The 24,668-nt window shown below is 36.8% G+C and overlaps 1 protein-coding gene across 1 annotated transcript in view; it reads left to right on the forward strand.

The window, feature by feature from the left end:
- The first annotated feature begins 3,871 nt into the window (after positions 1 to 3,871).
- Positions 3,872 to 24,668, forward strand: part of AIR9 (Outer arm dynein light chain 1 protein) — a 96,192-nt gene continuing 75,395 nt past the window's right edge. The window contains exons 1-12 of the mRNA XM_086440338.1: positions 3,872 to 4,029; positions 4,395 to 5,228; positions 8,778 to 8,849; positions 17,830 to 17,895; positions 18,683 to 18,754; positions 18,854 to 18,919; positions 19,140 to 19,202; positions 19,310 to 19,375; positions 21,921 to 22,020; positions 22,321 to 22,422; positions 23,767 to 23,999; positions 24,100 to 24,214. Of these exons, the coding sequence (XP_086296464.1) occupies positions 4,419 to 5,228; positions 8,778 to 8,849; positions 17,830 to 17,895; positions 18,683 to 18,754; positions 18,854 to 18,919; positions 19,140 to 19,202; positions 19,310 to 19,375; positions 21,921 to 22,020; positions 22,321 to 22,422; positions 23,767 to 23,999; positions 24,100 to 24,214 (1,765 nt within the window). The 5' untranslated portion in view covers positions 3,872 to 4,029; positions 4,395 to 4,418. The remainder of the gene's footprint in view (positions 4,030 to 4,394; positions 5,229 to 8,777; positions 8,850 to 17,829; positions 17,896 to 18,682; positions 18,755 to 18,853; positions 18,920 to 19,139; positions 19,203 to 19,309; positions 19,376 to 21,920; positions 22,021 to 22,320; positions 22,423 to 23,766; positions 24,000 to 24,099; positions 24,215 to 24,668) is intronic.

Consider the following 24,668-nt stretch of genomic DNA (forward strand, 5'->3'; position numbering starts at 1 on the left):
CTTTGAAGCTTGTTGGAGCAATGATGGTACCATCCAATTGCAAGAGATCCAACACTTCAATACTAAAACACCAAATAAAGATATTGGTACACAATTTAGATGTTATTTGTAATTCAGCATTATCCTATCCTTGCAAAAAATTACCAATTGCAACGTCAATAGCCACAAGCACAGCTTTCATCTTTCCCAAAACTCTCTCTTATAATCACTAATGAACAAACCAATGAGGGAGGAAAACATGAACTATTTTATTTTAGTTTTTGATTTGTAACAATATACAAAATTCAGTCACACAAAAACTTGTCAAGCCTTAATATTAAAAAAAACACAACTATGGTAACAATTGAATCACAGTTATACAGTTTTCCTAGCTAATTTCCTCTCTTTGTCAATAATAATCTGTTATACTTTAAGAACAAAAATTAGTGGCTTTAGTAAACTTTAGGCTACATCGAGGCCTTATTACCCTGTCTGATTCTCTAGTAACGGACATACAAATTTACCAATACGTGCAAACTTAAGAAAATGATAACCGTATAATGATGTTCAATTAACTAAATTACCTGGTAAATCTTATTGGTGGTGGTGATAATGTTGTCACGGGTCAAAAGACCGGTATGATGATAAATCGAAAAACAATAAGGAAAGGAAGTACATGCCTGAGTTGAGATTCTTCATAACGTGTATGTTTGCAAAGCAGTGGGGTCCAAGTTGGAGTCATTTTCAGGGTACATCTCGCAACATAGATTGCCAATGCACATAGCAAGGACGGTTTGAACTTCAAAGCCTCATATTCAACCAAGCACAACTCGATGAGGTAAAAAGATAGATGTTCAAGTTGGTAGAAAATCCCACAAAGAGAAGAAATATTAAGATTGTTAGTGATTGGAAATCTTATTCATTTTGAAAGCATTACACATATATACCTTTGTGTCAGATTGAGCAGCCTTGAGAAACCTTAGCATGAACACATATGGGGTTGGTGAGTTCAATCGGAACATCAACTTCTTAAGAATTAGCTTCTCCTGAAAAGGGATGCCAGTTTATTTCATCATTAAGAAAAAAATAATGGTAATAAAACGAAAAATCTGAAGATGCAGACCATTGCAAGCATTTGATTTCTTGTATATGATGGGTTTGTGCTTGCATAAAACTTCGATGCAGAATTCATTTCCATCTATTTGGGTTACTTTTACTTGTATCTACAAATTATCAGTAATCTTGTAAGGAAACATTACAACAAACTCAAACCCATTTAAATTTTCGTCAAAGGAAAGATAATGGGGTACCTTGTACATCACATTTGACTGAAGAAATGGAAGCCGACGCTGCTTCATCAAACATATATGATTCAGTCCATCCTTTGAAAAAGGAGGAAGGGAATTGCTGCTGCCCCCCTTATGTACTAATGTACCCATACACCTTGATTCTAATCATGTTAGCAACATGGCGCCCTTAGAATGGCTCTTCATTGAAATAATGTCTGAATTCGTTGGGAGAAAGCAACGCCTTGACGGCTGCTGTGTTATATAAACAGCATAGAAAAAAAGCAAAAAAAACCTTATCATTACAACAAATAATTTTGAAAAAAAACTGGGATCAATTCCATAATGACAGATTTCTGAATTTTGGAATCAATTCAATAGTATCATGGCATTTCAATTTCTACTACATAAGAAACTTGATGCAAACAAACATGTATACAATTGAAGTTAAGAAAATCTCTTTTTGAAACCTAACAATATCTCTGAAAAGCAAAGAATTTATCAGAAAAAAAATGTAGCCAAGTTGATGGGATAAAATGTTAAACCTGTGTTTCAATCATGCAATGTATAATCGATTGTGGATGAATCACAATCTCAATATCATCAATATCATCATCATCATCATATATATATATATATATATATATATATATATATAGGGTTTACCTTAGGGTTTCTTTGGATTTCTTTAGAGAGAAAGATCAACGAGTTAGAGAGAGAGATGAGGACGAAGCCGCGACCTTCGTCGGCGCCGTCGCAAACAAAGAGGAAGGAAGATGGTTGTCGTCGTTAGCAGACGAAGTCGAAAAAAAACAGATCTATTTGAATCGAAAAAAAAATGAGTTGCGTCTTCGTTTTTGGATGATTCAAAGATCAGTTAGAATCGTCGCGATGGGTTGGAATAGTTGGCAGATCGAAGAGTGAAACGAAGAAGATGACGCAGATCTGTTTTTCGATCAAAAGACGAAGATCTGAGTCGAAGAGAAAGAAACTCTTAGGGTATGTTTGATTGCATGGAAAGTGACTTTCCATGGAAAAATAGTTGTGGAAAATAGGTAGGGTTGGAAAATCAAATTCTATTGTTTGATTTTACTTGGACAAAATCATGGAAAATAATAGAAAAAAGAAGAAGAGGGGGAGGGGGAGAGGAAGAAGAAGATGAGGAGGAAGAGGGAGGGGGGAGGATGTGGCGGCGATGGTAGTGGCGACGGCGAGGGTAGCGGCGATGGAGACGATGGCGGCGGAGGAGACAACTATGGTAGCGGTGATGGCGACGACGATGGAAGTAAGTGAGGAAGAAGATGGGAGAACGTGGCGATGATGGTGGCGACGGTGGCGGCGACAGAGGTAAGTAAGGAAGAAGATGATGAGGAAGATCGGGGGAGAAAGTGGTGGTGGTGGTGGCGAAGGAGGCGAGAGAGAGAGAAGGTGGCCGGAGATGATGATAACGGAGACGGAGATGACGACAACGATGATGATGACGACGAGGTTAGTGTAATGGTGTTGGTGGTGGTAGGGAAGAAGAAGATATGAGTGGAGAAGAATTGGGGATGGAAAATATGGGTGGATTTCACTTTCCCACTTATATGGATGGGAAAGTGAAATCTATGTTTTGATGGACTTTTTGAAGGAGGTGGAAAATGAATTTCCATTTCCATATGTAATCAAACATTTGAAAAATGTTATTTTCCATGGAAATTGATTTTCCACCCTATTTTCCATGTGCAATCAAACATACCCTTAGATTTGTTCGGACGGGGAGGTAATTGCAAATACTAAAAAGTCGTTAGTTTTAAATCGATTGTTACACTACTTGTGATTTGAACCGTAGATCTGATCGAAATCGAACGGCTGAGTCGATTTGTCGTGATGTGAGTGGATTTGGTTGTCGTCCGAACGCGACCCATATATATATATTTTGAATGATGTTGAAGTGACCTCAAGATTGTATCTCATAACGCACATTTTGACATGAAATTTTATAGGAACCATAGATGTTTCATCGAGATATGAGTCAAAAGCATTTTTAGTTCCTACACACTTTCCCAATAGGATGTGCGATGTGAGGTACAATCTTAAGGTCACTCCACCATGACTCATTTTTTTTCAAAGGTTGGACAAGGAGACTGAAATGGGGGGTTAGTTTAGATGGTTTAAAGAGTCGTGATGAATGCATGCCGTTAGGTACACGATAAACGTGACAAAGGATACAAAATCATACATATTTTCATCGGGATACATAGGAAAAAGATGGGAGGTTCTTTGCCATTGTCACATCAGCCACGTAATCAATCGTATACTAAAATCGAGTGCATTCATCATTATTCTTCTTTTAAATTTCAGACTGACAAAATTTTCAAGATGGATAATGCTGTAAGTAACATTGTGAGGATATCTCGAGGGGGCTTTTTTTGACGTGGAAGTATGTAGGGTCCCCTTATAATATCTTCCACCCGCACATGTTGCTTCAGCGCGACTCTTTCAAAGTCTCGAATGGAACGTTTATGATCTCGGACGAATTGTGACTCGCCCGAGTCGCCTTTTAATTGATTTAAAACATGAGTCGAGTTTTTCATTTTTAAAACATACATACTCACTAGAGCGGGTAATGTAAGAGTAGTGTAGTACAGCAGCTGCCGGAATCTTTCTTTTTCAGTTTTTTTTTTTTCTAGCAAACAAACTCTCTCCATCTGCATTTCATGCAATCGCCTTGAAAGGGGCCAATTTTGCTATGGAACTTCACTGGATCTAGAAATCAACAAAGGTAAGATGGACGATCTCTTCACTCTCTCTGTTACTTCAGAATTATTCCTTGTTACTGTTCTTGCTTTGGATCCTCTACTTTTCGCTAACTCAGATCTAACTTTATATGCTTATTTTCTGGTTGAGGAGCCTTCATTTTATTCCAGATTGTTCATCATCGCTTAAATCTGAAAAAAAAAAGAAGCTTTTCCTCTTAGATTCAGTAATTTTTTTTTAGTGTTTAGGGGCCTCTCTGCAACTTTTTTTTGGGACCTAATCTACTTGTTTTAGGGTCAAAATCTATTTGTTGAATTGCTGTGAAATATGGTTAAAATGTGCCGATTTTGAACTGGACAAGGTTTTTTTTTTTGTTTCAATTTGTTGCAGTTTTTTCTTCTTTAACTCATCGAAATGGAGGATCCATCAGTAATTTCAACCGGAGGATCTTCGATGAGACAGCGTCAAGCTTCGGTGTCGCAGTCACTGAAACCTTCTTCGGTTTCTGTTAATTTGGATGGAAATGTTAAAAAATCTGCTAAAACTGCAAAACCTGGCGTTACTTCCGAAGTTAGGGTTTCAGGAAAGAGCGCTTCTGAATCAAGCTCTAAGATGATGGTGAAGAAGACAACTGTAGCAAAATCGCTTCCTAGCTCAAATGCAGCTCCATCGGTGAGGCGAAACAGTACAGGTGGCATACCTGGAAAGCTTCCAGCTTCTGTGCCGAAACGGCTGGATGAGGCCACTTCACTCGCCAAGAAAACTTCTACTTCTGCAGTTTCCAAGCCAATGACAAGATCTCTCACTGAAACTAGACGAGCTTCATTGCCTTCAGTTGGCCCTAGAAATTCAAATCAAGCAAGCATTTCAGACACAAAAAAGCTGTCTCCAGTTGCAAGAAGATCTAATATAAGCAAGCAAGATTCTGCCAGGAAGCCATCTGTTAGATCAACATTATTGGTTTCTGCAACAAAGAGTGTTCCTTCTTCATCCCTGGACAGTAGTGGCAGCAGCAGTAGCATCTTGAAGAGGACTGGTTCTAAGATTTCTTCTCCATCTACTCGCTCACCTTCCATTGGCAGTGGTTCAAAGTTTGGGTCCTTGTCGTCATCGGTAGACAGGGGTTCTTCTTTTTCTGGTCGAAGGAAGGCATCAACTCCGGAAAGTAGGGATTCTCGCTTCATTGTACTTCCTCAAGTGGAGGTCAAAGGTGGAGATGATGTGGTACGTGTCTTAGTCAGCAAACTTTTTCCTATAGTGCAATATTGTTTGATAAGATTTGGTATTCCATTTAAGCTTGAGTGGATTGGGTTTTTGTAATTCTATGTGTTTGAGGAGCAATTGAATTTGGCCTTCTTTTTCAGCTCTCACCGTGGGACAAAAGTTGGTGTTTGACATGATAACTTGGGTGCCTAGTTTCAATTCTATATTTCCTATTTAGGAAATTTCTTTGAATTTTGTGGGGGACTTATGATAGGAAACATATTGCTAGGATTGATTATTTGGATAGGAAAATTGTATTCCAATGGGAGACTATTTGGGATATGTAGATGAGGATGTTGTTGATTTCAAAGTTCTATTTTCCCCCCCATGAGGGCTCTTGGTGGTGGTTCATGCTTGGGATAAGTAGGTTGATAATTATTAGCTAGTGCACTGGGAACATAGCATAGTTTTTTGTTTTTTTGGTGTTTATGATTGTGAGGCAAGACTAATTATTTTTCAGTTCATTACGAACTTGTTTGGTTTTTCTAATTTTAGTGTGCTTTTTAGGATTTATTCAGAATTTTTCTTCATTAATAAGAAGTTGACAATTTCATTTTTCTTTCTGTTTTTGATATCTAAAGACCTAGACTTAGTGGCAATAAGGATGAAATTTGAGTTTTATACTAACTACGTTTTAATCAAGATGTCTTATATAGGATTTAATGATTGGAAGAGTTAGCAAATTTTCTTTAGCATATTTGGTTGTTTATCATAATAATCATTCTCAACATGGTTCAAAATTTCATTTCATTTTGGAAATGTCTCGGTGGAGCATTTTGGCTTTGGTTGAGACTAGAACGAAATATTCACATCGGAGCTTTGAATGTTTTGGATTGTTTTAGAATTAGAATGTCTTGTAATATTTCATTCAAGAGTATCTCACCAAATTGAAACATTGTCACGAGGAAAGATTTTAAACCTTGATTCTCAATGCAATATTTATCTAGAGTTTCTATTAGGGCATGCGTTTGTGAATGTTTCCTTACTTCAAGTCATTTTCAGCTTTCCTTTCACCCTTTTAGAGTTTTCCATGTTCCAAAGCACTCCTCACTAGTGCCATAATTGGTTTTCATTGTACATTATTGAACCATTTTAGGTTGACTTTCCTTTATTTTATCACATCTTATTTGGACTACTTCTAGACTTCTTTAAATGTGTTTATTTGTAATTGGGTCTTTTGTTTCTTTTTATTCATCCAATTCAAACATTTTTGTAACTACTAAACTCATTTTATCAACATGTTTCTTGATGATCGACCATTGCGCTTTGTCTTGTAAAATTTTCCTTGCCACCAAACTCTAATTCTCTGGACATTATCTTCTTTATCTCTTCTTTTTATGGATAGTCAAAATAGATAACAAAACTTGTGGCTTTGGGTATTACTTAATACCCAAAGCAATACCCAAAGCAACAAGTTTGGAAAATATAATTGGACTAGAATCCTTTTATTTTTTGGAGGACATAGAATACAAATTAGGGAATTGCATTTAAAGGAGAAGCACCATACAAATGATCCTTCCAAAAATTCATCCTATTCTTTCTTCCAACCTTAAAGGCGACCCTCTTATGAAAGTCCAATTATATTTTCGACATATGTCTTTCCCACACACCACAATTGAAGGAAGATGACATCTCTTTACTTTCCCAACTGTAATTGTGTTCTCCATATTTTTCCTTAATCACTCTCGATCGCAAGCTTTTAGGATTATTCCCAGACCTCCACAACCACTTCCCCAACAACGTTATACTCATGGAACTAAACTTTTTGAAACCTGACATCTTCCCTCTCAAGAGAGAAAACAAGAATCTTTGTTTACCCCCCTTTTCATTCCAAAGGAAGCCATGAATCATCAAGTTATCCAACTGTAACTTAACGCTCATAGGCATGGATAACAAGAGAGGAATACATCGGAATAGGCATCTACCTTTCCAAGATTCCAGCTTTCCCCATACCCTTTCAATTACTGGACCCCATAATCTCTGTTTTTATAGGTGGCCTTGAGAGGAAGATCTAAGTAGTTCACTGGGAACGAGGCCACCTAAGAACCCAGACTCTTTGGTAGAGTTTGAAGGTTGGCTACAATGCCAACCCAAAAACCTTCCTCTTATTAAGATTAACTGATAAACCCAAGATCAAAACCAACAAGGAGACCATCAAAATACTAGATCTGACCTATATATGCGTCTAGGAAAATCAAGTTACTATTCACAAACTGAATGTATGTCACTATTGGACAATCCTTATTAGTACAAAACTTCTTAGTGCACCATTCAACACCACCTTAGAAGTCATTTTTGTTTTTGTTTTGGTTGATAAGTATAAATTTTATTAAAAAAAGGAAAATGAGAAAAGGAGGCTAAGATAGCCCCCCTGATACATCAAAAAACAAAGAAAAAAGCAAATAAAAAAAAAAAAATCAGAAACTATGCTTAGCAGAGCGCATCCCATTTGAATAAGAAATCCTCGAAAGATACCACAACAAACTTACTGCTCAGCTTGGACCAAAAGTAAAGAAAACCCAAAATCTCCAAAAAACATTGCTTAGGGAGTACTTTCCTTTCCCTGGAACACCCTGTTATTTCTCTCCTTCTTAATACCCCACCCAATCGCTGGAGGAAGAATAGTCCAGAGGTATCTTTTTTTGGCAAGAGAAAACATTGTATGTCCACCCTTCCAAGAGAGAAAAGAACGAATGAGGGAAATCCAATCTACTTGGAAAAGACTTAAAAGGCGCATCCAATTTTCCCTCGAGAAAGAGCAATGAATTAGAATGTGATTTACAGATTCCCCATCTCTCTTACAAAGGAAACAAAAGTTTGAGCACATCCACCCTCAAACAATCAAATTATCCAAGGTTAAGATCCTCCTAGGGAGGCAAGCCACAAGAAGGAAACCTTGGATGGTACAATGACAAACCATAAAATAGATTCTGAGAAAGACCGAACAAAAGAAGGGAGTAGGATTTATAAAAAGATTGAATGGAAAATCTCTTATCCTTAACCCTGGTCCATTCTCTTCTGTCCTGAACATTCTCCCAGACTTGGTGAGAATTTAGGAGATCTAGACTCTACAACAATATTGAATTGGAAAGGAGATAAAAGAACTCCTTGCTTGAGCCCTTTGGAACTCCTAAAGCATCCAACAAGATTCCCATTCACTAAGGGCCCTCTTATCTTACTTGCCTTCACCAATTTCCCCCAAAAATGGGTTATTATATAGCTTCAATATTGGCTACTATTGTTTGAGTCCGGATGAGTTCTGTGATACCCCCCCCTTCTTTTTGTCTTAATCTTTGCTCTATCATTCTCACCTAAGTATATTTTACTGGCTCTGTTGATAAATATTAAGTATTCTTATTATCATTATTCTTTTTTGTATTTTTTTGTTTTAGATTCAAATATGCAGTTAATGAGGTGGAGAAGAATTCTCATAGGATATTATATCTTTCTATACAAGTATTCCTTTTTCGTAATTTTCATTGCATCTGATTGTTTTACTCATTGTTGTAGAGGCTGGATCTTAGAGGTCACAGAGTTCGCAGTCTCAATGCCAGTGGGTTAAATTTGTCACCCAATTTAGAGGTAAAGTGATTTTCTTTCTGAAAGCACTGTTATTTGCATCAGTACATCATATGAAAAAAAGGTTTGTGCAAGTCATATAAGGTGTCTTTTGAAAATGTAGTAGTTTAGGGAATCTAGAAATTTGTTAAACCAAGCATTTAAGGTGATTCATAAGCTATAATTCATATCTAAACTCATAACAGAAGCATCACATATGCAGTGGTGTCATAATCTGTAAAAGTTCATTCTTTCATCATTTTGGACAATTTTGCCGGAGAAATTTCTCTCTGAATTGATATAGGACACATCATAGACACTTGTGAGACTCTAGTATTCTTTGGAGTTTTACTACCATCAAAGTCTTCATTGATACTTTTAAGAATGTTAATTGAAGTTGGCTTATTTTATAATCCATACATAAAGAGCCTGTAGCTAGGGCATGTTGCAAATAATGTTTTGCATAGTCATATTTTGTCATATTGAAGCTGCAGCATGATAGAGGAGGGGCTGTGTGCTCATCTGTGAACATAAATGATATGATCCTGCTTTGTTGGCGATGAAAGAGGATTTGCTGAAATAGGTAAAGTAAGAGGAAGCATATAAAATGAGGAACTCGTTCAAAATGGGTAACATCCATAAAAGTGAAGAAACAAACGAGACGTCATAGCATCTGTAGCCCTTGAACATATTGAAATAGCCAATAGAGAAACACTGAATGGCTTTATCATCTAATTTATCACGATTAGGATGATGGTCCTATACAAAATAGGTACACAACTTAACTTGAGGCTCAATAGGAAACAAAGGATCTTTATGACAGATAAGTTGTTAGGGAGTATGACCTTCTAAAATAAGGCAAGGGTTTCAATTAATTAGCAAAGAAGAAAGAAGCCATGCCATTGATCAATAGGACTTAGCCATATGCATGTCCCATAGTAAAGTTCTAGTCACACCAAGGAGGTGCCTATTCTTACACTCTGCCACACCATTTTGGTAAGGAGTGTAAGGATAGGAAAGCTGATGAACCGTACTTTGGTTCTAGAGGTATTGAAAAAAGAGAGTGAGAGTAGTACTGATCACCATGATTAGAAGGACTTGAGAAGGACACCATGCTGAGTATGTACCATAGATAGAAATTCCTGAAACTTGGAAAAACCTCATCTTTAGTTTTTTGAAGATGAACCTAAGTAGAGAAGAATTTTAGAAGGGGAAAAATTACAAGTCTCATAATGAGAGCTTGATATATATTTATAATCCATTATAATAGAATGGACATAAATGCCCTTACATAGAAATAATATAAATAAACTAATGAAAATAAAACTAGAACTAACTATCTTAGTATTTCCAATACTCCTCCTCAAGCTGGGGCAAATATATCAACTAGGCCCAGCTTGGCAAGATGAGAGTTTGTGACAGAAGATCCAACAGACTTTGTAAGCATATCGGCCAGTTGATCTGAAGAAGGAACAAAGATTGTCTTAAGTACACCAGATCGAACTTTCTCCTTGAGAAAGTGAACATCAACCTCGATGTGCTTAGTCCTTTCGTGGAGAATTGAGTCAGATGTAAGCATGATAGCAGACTTGTTGTCACAGACCAGCGAGGAGGAACCATCAGTAGGAAATCCTAACTCTGTTAGCAAATATCGAAGCCAAAGAAGTTCACATGTGCCAAGGGCCATAGCACGATACTCCGCTTCAGTAGAGGAACGAGAAATTACACTCTGTTTCTTACTTTTCCACGAAATAAGATTACCACCATAGAAGGTACAAAAATCAGATGTAGATCTCCTATCGAGAACCCGCATAATCAGCATCAGTGAAACATGACAGATGTGGCTGAGTAGTAGATGAATAAAATAAGCCTAGACCAGGACGAGACTTCAAGTAGCGAAGAATACGATACACGGCATCAAGATGAGAGGTACGCGGAGCATGCATAAACTGACTGACTACACTAACTGCGAAGGTTAAATCCGGTCTAGTGTTAGTCAGATAAATCAAACGGCCTATGAGTCTCTGGTAAGATGAAGGATTAAATAAAAGTTCCCCAGATTCAGCATGAAGACGATGATTCTGATCCAGTGGGGTAGAGGCAGGACGACAACCAAGCATACCAGTGTCCTAAAGAAGATCCAATGTGTATTTAGGTTGAGATAACGAAATACCATGCCGTGAACGGGCTACCTCTAATCCTAAAAAGTACTTGAGGGGACCTAAGTCTTTAACCTCAAAGGTACTACCCAACTGCCTCTTAACTCTGTCAATCCACTGTGTATCATTTCCAGTTATTATAATATCATTCACATAAACCAAGACAATGGTATTGCGGCCATCTATTCCTCGTCGAGTAAAGCAAGTATGGTCAGAGTGGCATCTGAAAAATCCCATAGATAGAATGACCTTAGAGAAACATTGGAACCAAGCTCGCGGAGATTGCTTTAGGCCATACAGAGATTTGAGGAGGCGACATACTTTCCCAGAATACTTCCCCTGAAGACGAAACCCAGGAGGGGGGTCTATATAAATAACCTCTGTTAGATCACCATTTAGAAAGGCATTCTTCACATCAAGCTGGTGAAGAGGCCATGAACGACAGGCCGCTAAAGAGATAAGTAACCGGACAGTAGACAGTTTGGCTACAAGGGCAAATGTGGCTCCAAAGTCCTTTTCCGGAGTCTGCGTAAATCCCTTAGCGACAAGTCGAGTCTTGTAGCGATCAGCAATACCATCTGCGAGATACTTGACTGTGAAAACCCATTTACAACCAACAGTCCGCTCCCTAGAAGGAAGTGAAACAAGATCCCAGGTGTGGTTCTTCTGCAATGCATCCATCTCAGTAGTCATAGCTCTACTCCACATACGATCACGTAAAGCTTCAGATATAGACCGAGGAACCCGAATAGAGTCTGTGGTGGCAAGATAGGTTCGATAGGAAGGAGAAAGACCCTGATAAGAAACAAACTGGGCGATAGGGTGATCAGTAACACACCCTCGCTTACCTTTGCGAAGTGCAATAGGTAAGTGAGAGTTAGAAATAGAAGGAGTAGGCGTAAATGTAGAAGCGGATATATCTGAGTCCAAGGAGGAGGTTGGTAAAGTTTGAGAGGGGGGAGGGCGACGAGAGTAAACTTGCAGCGGCGGCGGCGAAGATGAAGATGGAGAGAAAATTGGAGAGGGTAGCACTATTGGAGAAGAATCCTGCAAAGTAGAAGAGTCCTGCAAAGAAGATGAAGTACGAAAATATGGAACATTTTCCAAAAAAGTAACATCCAGGGAATGAATAATACAATGAGAGAGGGGATCATAGCAGCGATACCCCTTTGACATGGAAGAGTAACCTAAGAAGACACAACGGGTAGCCTTGTCATCTAGTTTGGTTTGATGAGGAGTTCTATTCTGAACAAAGCAAGTACACCCAAAAACTCTAGGTGTAATAGGGAAGAGAGTGCTATCAGGTCGAAGAACATGAAGAGGCACCCGTCCTCCTAAAGTGTGACTTGAAACATGATTCAGGAGGAAAGCAGCAGTAAGAATTGTCATATTCCAATATGACTTGGGGACATGCATCCCTCGCAGGAGGCAACGAACGGTGTTCATGAGGTGGCGATTCTTACGTTCCGCCACCCCGTTTTGCTTAGGAGTGTATGGACAAGTTAACTTATGAAGCATACCATGCTCATGGAGATGGGAGCGAATTCTAGCAGAAATATATTTTCCGCCATTATCTGTTCTAAGAGTTTTGACGGTAATGTTGTATTGAATTTGAATCATTTTAAGGAAATTAACAAAAATAGGTAGTACCTCAGAGCGAGAACGCATTAAATAAGCCCAAGTACAACGAGAATAGTCATCAATAAAAGTAACATAATATCTATGACCATTAAAAGCAGTAATAGGGGAATGCCCCCACACATCAGAATGAACTAAATCAAAAATAGCATTAACTCTATGCATGCGAGTAATATAAGAAGTACGAGTGTGTTAGAAAGCTCACACACAGAGCACTGAAATTTATGTCCATTACAAGATTGTTTTAAAGTAGGAAATAATGAACATAAGTGCTGAAAATGAGCATGTCCTAAGCGAGCATGCCATAAGTCTAAAGTCTTAAAAGAAAAAGTATGAGTTCCAGTGAGTGGGAGCACGGAAGTGGGGACATCAATGGGTGGAGCGTCAAACAGGTACAACCTATCCCTCTCATATCCCTTGCCAAAAGTCCTCCTCGAAGTCAGGTCTTGAAAGACGCAGTGAGTAGGAAAAAACGTTACAGAACAATTAAGCGTTTTTGTAATGCTACTCACAGACATAAGGTTAAGAGATAAGTGTGGAACATGGAGAACAGAATCATGAGGAAAACCAGGGGATAGGGATATAGTACCCTTACTGTGAACAAGGGTAAGAGACCCATTAGCAAGGCGAACCTCCTTATGAGTAGTAGGAAAAATAGAAGAAATAAAATGAGTGGACTCATCGGTCATGTGATCAGAGGCACCAGAATCAATGACCCAGGTCAGAGGAGCAGAGCCAGACTGAGTGGTATGAAATGCAGAAGAAGTACCTGGAGGAGTGATAACAGATGCGACTGTCGAGGATGAGGGAGTCTGAGCCTGGAGCTGATCTCGTACAATAGCTGAAATCTGTGTTTGAAGATGTGGCAAATCAATAGTACCAAGAGAAGCATGATCAACTGAGGTAGATTCCACAATAGTAGCACGGGGCTGACCCCCATAAGATCTCAACAGGTGGGGATAGAGCTGAAAGCAACGGGCCTTTTCATGATCAATTTTCCCACAATGACTACACGTAAGGCCACTTCCTTTACCACGCCCACGGCTCCCACGGCCTCGATTTCTAGATCCTTGAGTACGGGAGTTAGAAAAATCCGAATTGGCCGCAAGAGCCATCTAATCTGTATCAGGAGCAGAGATAATGACAGAAGACTGAGTCTGAGAGGCAACAACACGACGACGATGCTCATCGCTATCAATAGTCGCGAATGTCTCAAATAAGGAAGGTAGAGGAGTGGTATTAAGGATTTGGGTCCGTAGTGCCTTAAACTCAGGGCGTAAACCCATGAGGAACTGGGATGTTTGATGTCGTATTTTTCACAGCGCAAATATCTATTGCAGCATGTGAAGGGTCAATAAATTCTTTATTGCAACATGCGATTAAAAAAACATGAATCAAAGAAGAAAAGAGCCCCCAGAGGGGAGAGAGATCGTATTAGGTTTTTTTTTCTTTTCTTTGAGCTCTGATACCAAGAAGAATTTTAGAAGAGGAAAAATTACAAGTCTCATAACGAGAGCTTGATATATATTTATAATCTATAATAATAGAATGGACGTTAATGCCCTTACATAGAAAGAATATAAATAAACTAATGAAAATAAAATTAGAACTAACTATCCTAGTATTTCCAATAAGTAGCTTGAGAGTAATCTATAAATGTAAGAAAATCATCAAAACCAATGTTATCCTCATTTGCATTATCATTATATTACGCTTTATTAGTAAAATGGTTACCATCATTTTCATCAAGGTCATATCCTCTTACTAGTGCAAAAAAGTCATCTTTCGTTTTTCCTTATTTAATAGTAAATATCGTGAAGTTTGTGATTTAATTGCGTAATTTGCAAAAACCGTGTCTTATTTGAAAAAGTCATGATTAAATTGGAGAAGGTAAAAGTCATGATTTAATTGCGACTTTTTCAATAAGTAGGAGAATTTGGTGATTATGAGTATGAGCATGTAATGCTTACGACAATGTTCTTGTCCTCTGCCTCCTCTACGACCTAGGTTATTCCCTCTTCCACGACTTGCAGGAGAAGGACGAGAATCATTAGTAAAGGATGCATGCTCCTACTATATAGGAGAAGACATAGTCATAATAGATTTTCATTGCTCCTCAACAAATAAGATGCCATAAATAGTGTTGGATCCATTTCAATTCACCTTTTTCAAATATTTGGACTACATTTTTTTTTCCTGTAGTTGATCTTTGCTTTAGCTGGCCCCAAGGTTTAAATCTCATTTCGATACTCAATCTTAGTCAAGAGAGAAATTGAAATTATCTCGGTCAAAATTTTTTGAGACATTCTCAAAACATTCAAGGTTTAGAGGGAATGTTTCGTTATGGTCTCAGTCGAAATTGGACAGTTTCGTTGAAACATTTCGAAATGTCTCGATACTTTGACCCATGAGTAGCTCTGTAATGTTTTCAATGGTAGAGGTAGGATCTTATGGAGTAACTTGCCAATTACCATTTGCAAATTGTTGGGGAATTAAGAAATAGAGGAATGCTAGAGCTTTCGAGAGCAAATTAAAGGAGCTTCATAATATGGTATTAGATGTCAAGGCTTTCCTCTTTTGTGGTCTAATTTGCATGAATTGAAAGGGAAATTTTGGTAAGCGGATTTTCCTTTAGTAGTTCGTTTTTAGATTGATTCTTTAATGATATATATATATATATATATATATATATATATATATATATATATATATAGTAGCCTAGTACGTCTTCTCTTTCATATATATATATATATATATATAGGAGCCTTGTACGTCTTCTCTTTCATCTTTTGGGTGGGTTTGTCTGTTCTAAGAGTTTTAAGGGAGACCAATGGGTCTGTCATATATATATGAGTCTAGTTTGTCTTCTCTTTCAACTTTTGGGTGGGTTTGTATGATTTAAGAGTTTTAAGGCAGATAAATGGGTCATCTCTTCCTCTATCTGATATGGTGTCACAGCCCAAAATCCTAACATGCATCCCCGTGATTAAGTATTAGAATATCGAGGTGTGAGATACTTCCCATATAGTGATGAACACATATAACTCAATGATTTCAGACAATGATACCATATACTGCAGCTGAAGCATAACTAAAAGACAATGCATAAACAAAACAACAATTCTAACTTACAACTCCCATTATTTATATATAATAGAAAGAAATATTGGCACATTCTGTCAAGAGTATGCTAACATGCTCTCTCAACATGAACCAACTACTCTATCTACAAATGCTCACAACACACAAACCTACTGATCCTGCTACTACAATAATCCTAAAGCTGATTATCTATCACTGGAACTAAAACTGAGGTGAATGGTAGGTTGAATAAAAGGGAAGTTACCCAGTAGGAAAGGTTTCAACATATAGTTAAGTATTCAGGAAAAACAACTAACACATTTTAACATATGCATTTTCAACATTTAAAACAACAATTAAACAGATGCTAATTAATTTCAACATAAACAATCTAAATTAGCAGATAACTATGCTTTTAAACTCATTAACATGCATCTATATATACATCCAACTGATAGGGTAACAATAGGAGTATTAACGAAATTCAAGAGTCACGCGTACTACGTGTGAACTCGTTGATTCCATCTATACTCTTTTCATACATCTATCTTTACAGACCAAGTTTTCTATCAAAGATAGCAAGGAACATCCCAAATTTTAGGTGTGATGTTATTCTCCAGGGTATTTCATACTATCAAGGAGAACGGACGCCTCAACTGTCATCCTAAACTAGTTGCCAATCTAGATCAACAAGCTAATCTTTATGGGCTTTCTTAAACACTTTGCTAGGTCACATTTACATATAAATTATTGAACACCCTTTTTGTTCTTTTTTTCAAGTCACAAACACATCCATTTTTATTCTCAAGTCAAAATCCATGTTTTCCTTTTTCAAATCCATATGACCCGAAAAATGTGAAATAATAAAAATAAATGAAACATCCATCACCCATTTCCGTACCAACACAGAGTAAATAAACCCTTCACGCTAATACGAGTATAAATAGCATCCCTTGCGCCAAGATGAGTATAAATAACATCCCTCGCACCAACACGAGTAGTAAATAAATCCCGCACCCCAACAAGAGTATAAATAGCATCTGTCACACCAACACGAGTATAAATAACTCATGGTCACTCACGTACCACACACATTACATTGGAAACTTTATTTCTATTTCAATCTCTATTGTGCATCTTTGATGCCTACCTACTCAAAAACCAAATCAAATGACTTCTACAAGTCATTTTGTGATAAATCATAGTTATGTTACATGTACAATATAAAACATTTTCAAAGAGAATTTTGAAGTTTTGATAGCCAAAAAATCATTTTTCAATTTTTTTTTTCCCTTCAATTAGCTGAGGAACAAAATTCTAATTTACACGTTTTCTGCAAAAAGAAACTGAAGGGAGCATCGGTTAGTCGAATGTGTGAAAATCCATTTTCCAAAACTCGATTTCCACTTCAAAAGCTTCAAAAATCTTCCATCCAAAACCCTACACATACGTGCATGATTTACAAAATAATCATATTTTAACATATGTGAACATTTCTAAAGTATTTTCTCTAAACACATAACCATATGGAGAAATCAGAAGTTTCCTACCTCTTTGGATTCAAATTCCTAACTTTTAAACTCGACGTCCTGAATCTTTATTCAACTAGTCCCAGTTTTTGATTCCCTTTCTAAAGATATCAAAACCTAAATAAAAATCAATAGACAATCAGGTTTTATATTCAACTTCCCTTGGTAGGTTTGACACAAAATGAACATGAACTAGCTCTTTATAAACATATATATTCTTAAATATCTTTTGTGTCAACTAACTTAAACTATCCAATCAAGATCACGCAAACTATGTTTCTCAACAGTTCTAAACCAACTAACAATACCTGGTTGACTAAAAAAACTATCCCATCACAACTTTGAATGATAATCAACAAATTTCATAAAATTTATTCCTTAATACGTAATAAAATTTTCAGGGCACTACATATAGGTTTTGTGTAATTTCTTTTGGGTGTAGTTAAACTTGTTTATACATCAAGATAAGAACAAAAGAAGAAAAAGAAAAATGATTTCAAGATTGAAAGAGGACATATTTTCTTCTAACGCCCTTGATAAAGTTTAATTTATATCATAGTTCTTCAATAACCTTAAACTAATACTCTTCTGTTGCAGTTTGTTTATCTCAGGGACAATCTCTTATCGTCCGTGGAGGGAATTGAGATCTTGAAGCGTGTAAAGGTTTGTTTTTATAATTCTAGTATCGTAAAATATGTATGTTTTTTAACATAGTTCCTTCCATATATTAAGGTGTGTTTGTTAATGGAAGCTAGTCTATTCTAGATTAGGATAAAATTTCTCAGGATTCACCCTTTATATGAATAAAGTTCCAAAGCTCACAAACTTGTGGCCGTTACAAAAAATTCTACAACTCATGAAAACCATTTTCTCAATATATATATATGTTGTGAATTTTATTCCAAAACCAGGAATTTTTTTTGACATCTAATAACAACTAATACCATCTAATGCCTATGCAATACAAAAAGGGGAAAAAGAAAAATACAAACATCTTCAATTTCACATCTATACTTTGAGGTTGTGCCCAGTTGATATGGTTAATGGTCTTTGAGATATCCTGTGCAACATAATGTAATTTGAATCTACATGGATGAGTTGGTTGGCCAGGTCCATGGTCCCTACAACTTCGAAAGCTACTCAATTATATGGTGGTGTGCCTGCTATAGGTCCACCTTTGATGCGTATTAATGATTTTCTAGAAATATTACCGGCAGCCATCGGTGTAATTGGGATAGAAGAAATTAATAACTTAAGGATCATTTTGGAAGTTTGGATGTTGTGGGACGTGGAGCTACTATTGTAAGGGGCAGTTTTATAATTTTTTTAATGGTGATGGTTAAAGCCTCACTATTAGGCGCAATTAGTTTTCTTTTAGCAATAAAGAATTCCAGTACCTCTAAGAAACCTATTCCTGGTGGTTGATCGGGCTAACTTTGTTTCCCTGCAGGTTCTTGATTTGAGCTTTAATGATTTCAAAGGACCCGGGTTTGAACCTCTTGGAAATTGCAAAGCCCTACAGGTCTGTGTATTGCTCAGGCTCTTGCAAAACACTGTGTCTCTATCTGTTGTTTTGAACTTTTCTATGTTATGTTTGTTGGAATATGTGTTATTTATGCAGCAACTCTATCTGGCTGGGAATCAAATCACATCCCTTGTGAGCCTTCCTCAACTTCCAAATCTGGAGGTATACCTCAGAAGCTCAGTTCTAATTATAGTGATACGATGATGTCTTCATTTACTCAACCCCCCCCCCCCCCCCCCCCCCCCCTATTGCATTTTTCTAACTTGTTCCTTGTATTTCTAAAACATTTTCTTTCCCAGTTTCTCTCAGTTGCTCAAAATATGCTAAGTCTCAATGGAAATTAACTTGTCCCTTGGATTTCTATAACAATTTTTTTCTTCAGTTTCTTTCAGTTGCTCAAAATAGGTTAAAGTCTCTCTCAATGGCAAGTCAGCCTCGACTACAGGTCAGTTAGTTATTTTAATTTATTTTCCTCGGTATGTGTTATTTCTGTGTATCTTTTTTTTTTTTTTATGTTTTTTTTTTTAAATTCCTTCTTGGTAAACTGCACAGGTATTAGCTGCCAGCAAGAACAAAATATCAACACTAAAGGGTTTCCCACATTTACCAGTTCTTGAGGTTAGTTTCTTCTTATGCACCTGAATCATTGGGCATGTTGCATTGTTACTCTGGCAAGTTTACCTATTTTATTCCACTTAAATTTTAATGGATAACATTAGTTTGTTTCTGGGTATTTTTGAATTGTAATATCTATTGTTGTAAAATTTCAATCTCACCTTGACAGTCCAGAACTGGGGTCGTCTCTTATGGGGATATCTATTTGCATGGACTTGTTTAACGATCTGCCCTAAACTTATTATTTATTCCTGTAATCAGTTATAGCATGTAGTATAGTATTGTCAGATGTAGAGGGAGGTGTTATTGGTTCAGTATAAGAAATTGGACCCATGCCCCATCCTTAGTTTTTTAATGATATTCTGTTTTTGAGGGGGCATCTCATTATCGATGGAGATTAGAGGCATGTTCTGTGTTCTGAGGTAATTTCGAGTTTATGTATTAATCTATCCAAGAGTTGGATTTTTGGGAAGTCGAGTTGGGCTGCATTGATGGGCTAATATCGTACTTCGGTTGTAGCGTTGGGTTCCCTATGACTTGTTTGGGTCTAGTTCCTGGGCTAGTTATCCTTTCAAGCATAGTAACAAAAATCGGCGATTTTTTGAAAAAGTAGCGTTTAAAATGTGACTTGCATCCATAATGATTAAAACGGTAACTAAAACACGACTTTTTCCCGTGTAACAAAAATCACTGACTTTATCCCCTTTTCTTCCACATGGACAAAATTTTAAACATTTTCTCTTTTTTTAAATGTGGGATTTGATAATTCAAAATTGTAAAAATATGGTATTTGATGATTATAACTTGATTTTATCTTTTATTTTCATCGTTTTTTTCCTGCTTTTTTCTCAATTTTTTTTTCCGTTTTTTACTTATTTCCAAAGTTTTCCCTTACCGATTTAAAACCGTACTCCAACTTTGTGATTATGGATTCAAGGTGTCATGGGGATCCAGTAATTGAAATATTTGAGAGTAGACTAACAGCTAGGAAGAAAGGCTACTTGTTGAAAGGGAGTAGACAGCCATGATCGATGAAACTTTGTCCATCTTGGCTATTTATTATTTGCTCCTCTCTTCAATGCCAATATGTGTTGCAAACAATTTAAAAAATTAATGAGGGACTTTCTGGCTTCTGCAGATGGGTATGGTTGATGATAAGACGTGCCACCTGGTAGAGTGGAAAAATGTGTGGAGTGGAAAACTATACTCCGAGGGGGGTGGGGGTATCTAGAGGTTTTTGCAGGAGGTGGATAACATTTGGAGGAGTGTTGTAGTGTGTAAGTAAGGGTGTGGGGTGTGAGAACGTTTTGGATTATCATACGTGGTTACTTACGGAGACTTGGAGAGTCATGTTGTATGTAATGGCTGAATTCAGAAGGTGTATGTGATGCAAAGTTGGGAAAGGAGGGTCATTTTTGAAAGATGTATGGTGTGGAATTACTCCTTTGAATGTAGATTTTCTGGGTTTGTTCATGCTATCAAACCAGAAAAGGTTGCTTAGGTGATCACTTGCTTATGCATTGTAGGGTAGCAGTGGTGTGCATAACGTAGGCTCCTTATGGTAATGTGCATCCAATCCCATTGGTGACTTTCTGGTGGCCTAGGTTGCACAATCATGATCAACCGTGATTATCACACCCTCGGCCCATTTGTCGCTTCCATCTATCTTGTTGGCACTGCACCCACAGTTGACCACTATTTCTCTATGTATTTGATCTTGTTGGTCACTTTCATTTGACTCTCAAGTATCACATACATATGATCGGCCCCATTGGTTGCTTTCGTGTGGACTCATTGTTTGTTCGTTCTCAAAAGTAATTGTAAGAATACCTAAAGAACACAATGAATTTGTCAATACAAGTAACTAGACTGTATAAACAGAAAATTAATGATAACATGTACAGGTGCTAGAGCTCAATATTGGATAGAGGAATGACATAAGAAAAATAATCGTAGCTAGAGCTCCATTTTAGGTGGAAAAACTCAAGAAATGTAGTACCTCTTCTTTGGTTTAAAACACATAACTTAGTACCTGCTTGATTTTCTGCAAGCTCCTACAGCCCACGGTAACTGTTTCTTGGTATCTTTCTAATCATGAAAAGTAGTTGTAAGAAACTAAGAATTTAGTGTTATAATGACCCTGAAAATTTGCCTCATAACCTTAGGAGCATGTTGATGTAGAAAATATGAAGGATATTGCTGAAATGCTTCTGTTTTTATTTTTATTTTATTTTATTTTATAACTTTTAGTTATTGTTATTATTTTAATTATTCAAAATTTAAAGAGTAAGTTCTTCTAGCCTCGGTAATTTATTTATTCTGCACTTAACAAAATTCTTCTACAAAAGGCCATCATGTTTTCATTTGAAACAAGGTATAGGACAAACCTGTCCTTTGAGGGTTTGCAAAGAATGCAGCCTCACCTCTGATCTTTACTAAAATCCTAAAATATGTGTATTTTTCTGTAGAAATTTATTGCACGGCCACATTGCTTGCCTCTATTTTTATTTATGTAGTTGGCCTGAGTTCTGTATATTATTTGCCGCAGCATTTGCGGGTGGAGGAGAATCCTATCCTTGAGATGCCTCACTTGGAAGCAGCTTCCATTTTGCTTGTTGGCCCTACTTTGAAAAAATTCAATGATAGAGGTACTTTTAAGTTAATTAATAGAGGTACTTTTAAGCTATGTAGCTAATGCATCATGCATTTCACGTGCGTGAGTGTGGGTGTGGGGGGAAATAAAGGTGAACCATTCTATGAAAAGAAAATATTTTTCTTTCTTCTGAAGACGTTTTTTTCCTCTTTATTTACATCTTTGTATAATTAGTTAATTTCCATTATTTCTGGCACATTCTATACTTTGCTGTAACTTGATATTCTGATTTTCCTGATTCCTTGTGAACTTGTTGTCAATTTTTTTCTGCATCAAATATGGATAATTCATGTAGATCTTTCTCGGGAGGAACTAGAAATTGCAAAGCGTTATCCTGCTCAAACAGCGTTATGCATTAGAGATGGTTGGGAATTTTGCCGTCCAGAGCTTGCTGAGGGTGAGGTTTCTCGATTTTGTATTATTCTGTTGATGAGTGGCTCACATTCTTGATTTATTCTTTAATAACTTGTGTATCTAACATTCTCTGGCTGCTCTGTAATACATTTTTATCTATGATGGACTATTAGTCATTCAATCAATAGTGTCAGATGAGGATTGGTTTCCACTTCAACATTTCCGATTCTGGTAATTGGACCAATAGGCTATCTCTCAAGCCTGTCCTTGATTAAACAGAAGCCTAGAAGGCTGATCCTTCACCTTATTTTGTTGACTGGTCATTTTTGGTTTGACAAATATACTGTTAGAGACATGCCACAATGGATCTCTCTCTTGGTTATGAGTATATTAAGGGGAAGACAAGTACAGGGGTTGCAATGAGGTTTGAGGAAACATACAAAAAATACAATTCAGAATAAAAATCTATCCCCCTATATACAATTCTACCTCACACACTACTTATTCTCTTCCATTAAAAACCGTCGTATCTTTTCTCTCCATAATCCCCAACAAGCTACGTGTGCTCTCAGGGGGGGGGGGGGGTGTTCTCCAAATTACCTGCCCTCTTGATGGCAATTACAATATAGAGGTTGACCAACCCTGAACCAAAACACTCCTGGGCATAATCTAGCTTGTACAAAATAAAAATTATGGAGTCCATACTTTCCTAGCAAATACAATTGGAGTCAATGATTATCCACCAACTCCTTCTTTGCTTTGCTAATGGCACTATAATTTGATAAAATTTTCTTGTACCCAGTCAAGTTATCAAAATCTTGTCTTAGCAGGCCTGGAGCGTGTACAAAATCATTATAGAAACCATGGCTTCTGCTTCTAGAATTATTATATCAATGGTCTAACCTTACAAGGAAAGGGACTGAAAACCATTATAGAGACCATAGATTCCTTTGCTGACAAATAATTCAGTCCCTTTCCTTTGTTGACAAATTCAAAGAAGGTAAACTCGACACTGACAATAATTTCTGAGGAAGAGGATCAAAGCAATTGTATCTCTTTTGAGTACAGTAACCAAGAATGTTGCTTTTTGAGATATTTGGGGGTTCTTGACTCATAGTTACTGACTGTTGCTTTTTAGAATGGTTGTAAATGATGCATGTTTTTGTACTTTGATTGCACATTTTGGTTAGTCTTCCCTGATATGTAAAATTTTCTTTTTGTTCATAAAATTTAACTGACCAACTTAGTGGAGTTATGTATAATTGAACACAATGTGAGGAGATCATTATAAGGTTTACCTATAAAATAAATATATATTGTAAGGGTTTGTGATACGTTTCTTCTATTTGTGGATCATTGCAAACATTAATGCTGGACTTTTAAACAGATTCGACTTTTCGATTTCTTTTTGAGCAATGGAAGGATCATTTGCCTCCCGGATACATGCTCAAGGAAGCCTCTATTGACCATCCATTTGAAGAAGATGCTTGTCGCTGCCACTTTGTTTTTGTGAAAGACCGTGCTCTTAGCACTGATTCGGATTTGGTCCTAAAATACCAATGGTTTATAGGAGAAAGAACTCCTATAAATTTTGTGCCTATCGCTGACGCTGTGAAAGAGGTAAAGAATTACAACAATGTTATTATTGTTCTTTGAATTGTTTTTTCATATTTGTTAAATATCACATTACGCTGAGCTGATAAAACTGGTTAGCCACCAGGTATACTGGCCAAAATGTGAGGATATTGACAAATTTCTGAAGGTTGAGTGTACTCCCATATTGAGAGAGACCGAGTATCCTTCTATTTTCGCCGTCTCTTCACCAGTTTCTCCTGGTATGGTGTCCTTTCACTTTTTGCTGCGAATAAAATTTATATCATACTCTTTCAATGATAAATTATTAGTTGTAATTTCAAGTATAATTTTTTTTTCTACGTAAGTTTAAATTTGTGTAGAAATTAAAATACTGAATCTCTGTAAATGGAAACACATGCTGACATTGAAATATTTCTTGCTGTAGTGTAAAATTCCAATTGCTAATCTAATTTTCAAATTTATCCTTGACATATTAATTTAGCTATCCAATTTACTAAATCCTTTGTTTGGTGCTTCTAAAATTTATACAAAGTTTGAGAAACAAAAGATGATAAAGAACTAAAAATGGTATTTTAATCAAGGTTTCAAATAATGGTGTGGTAATGCGGATTATTTTTCTGAAAGAATGATACATATGCGATGATCAAGGTTTAAGTCCTTTTCTTGCCGCAATGTCTCTGTTATGAGAGAAAA

Source organism: Akebia trifoliata, chromosome 1, assembly GCF_017979445.1.
Source record: "Akebia trifoliata isolate Shusen 1 chromosome 1, ASM1797944v1, whole genome shotgun sequence".
Classification (NCBI taxonomy): domain Eukaryota; kingdom Viridiplantae; phylum Streptophyta; class Magnoliopsida; order Ranunculales; family Lardizabalaceae; genus Akebia; species Akebia trifoliata.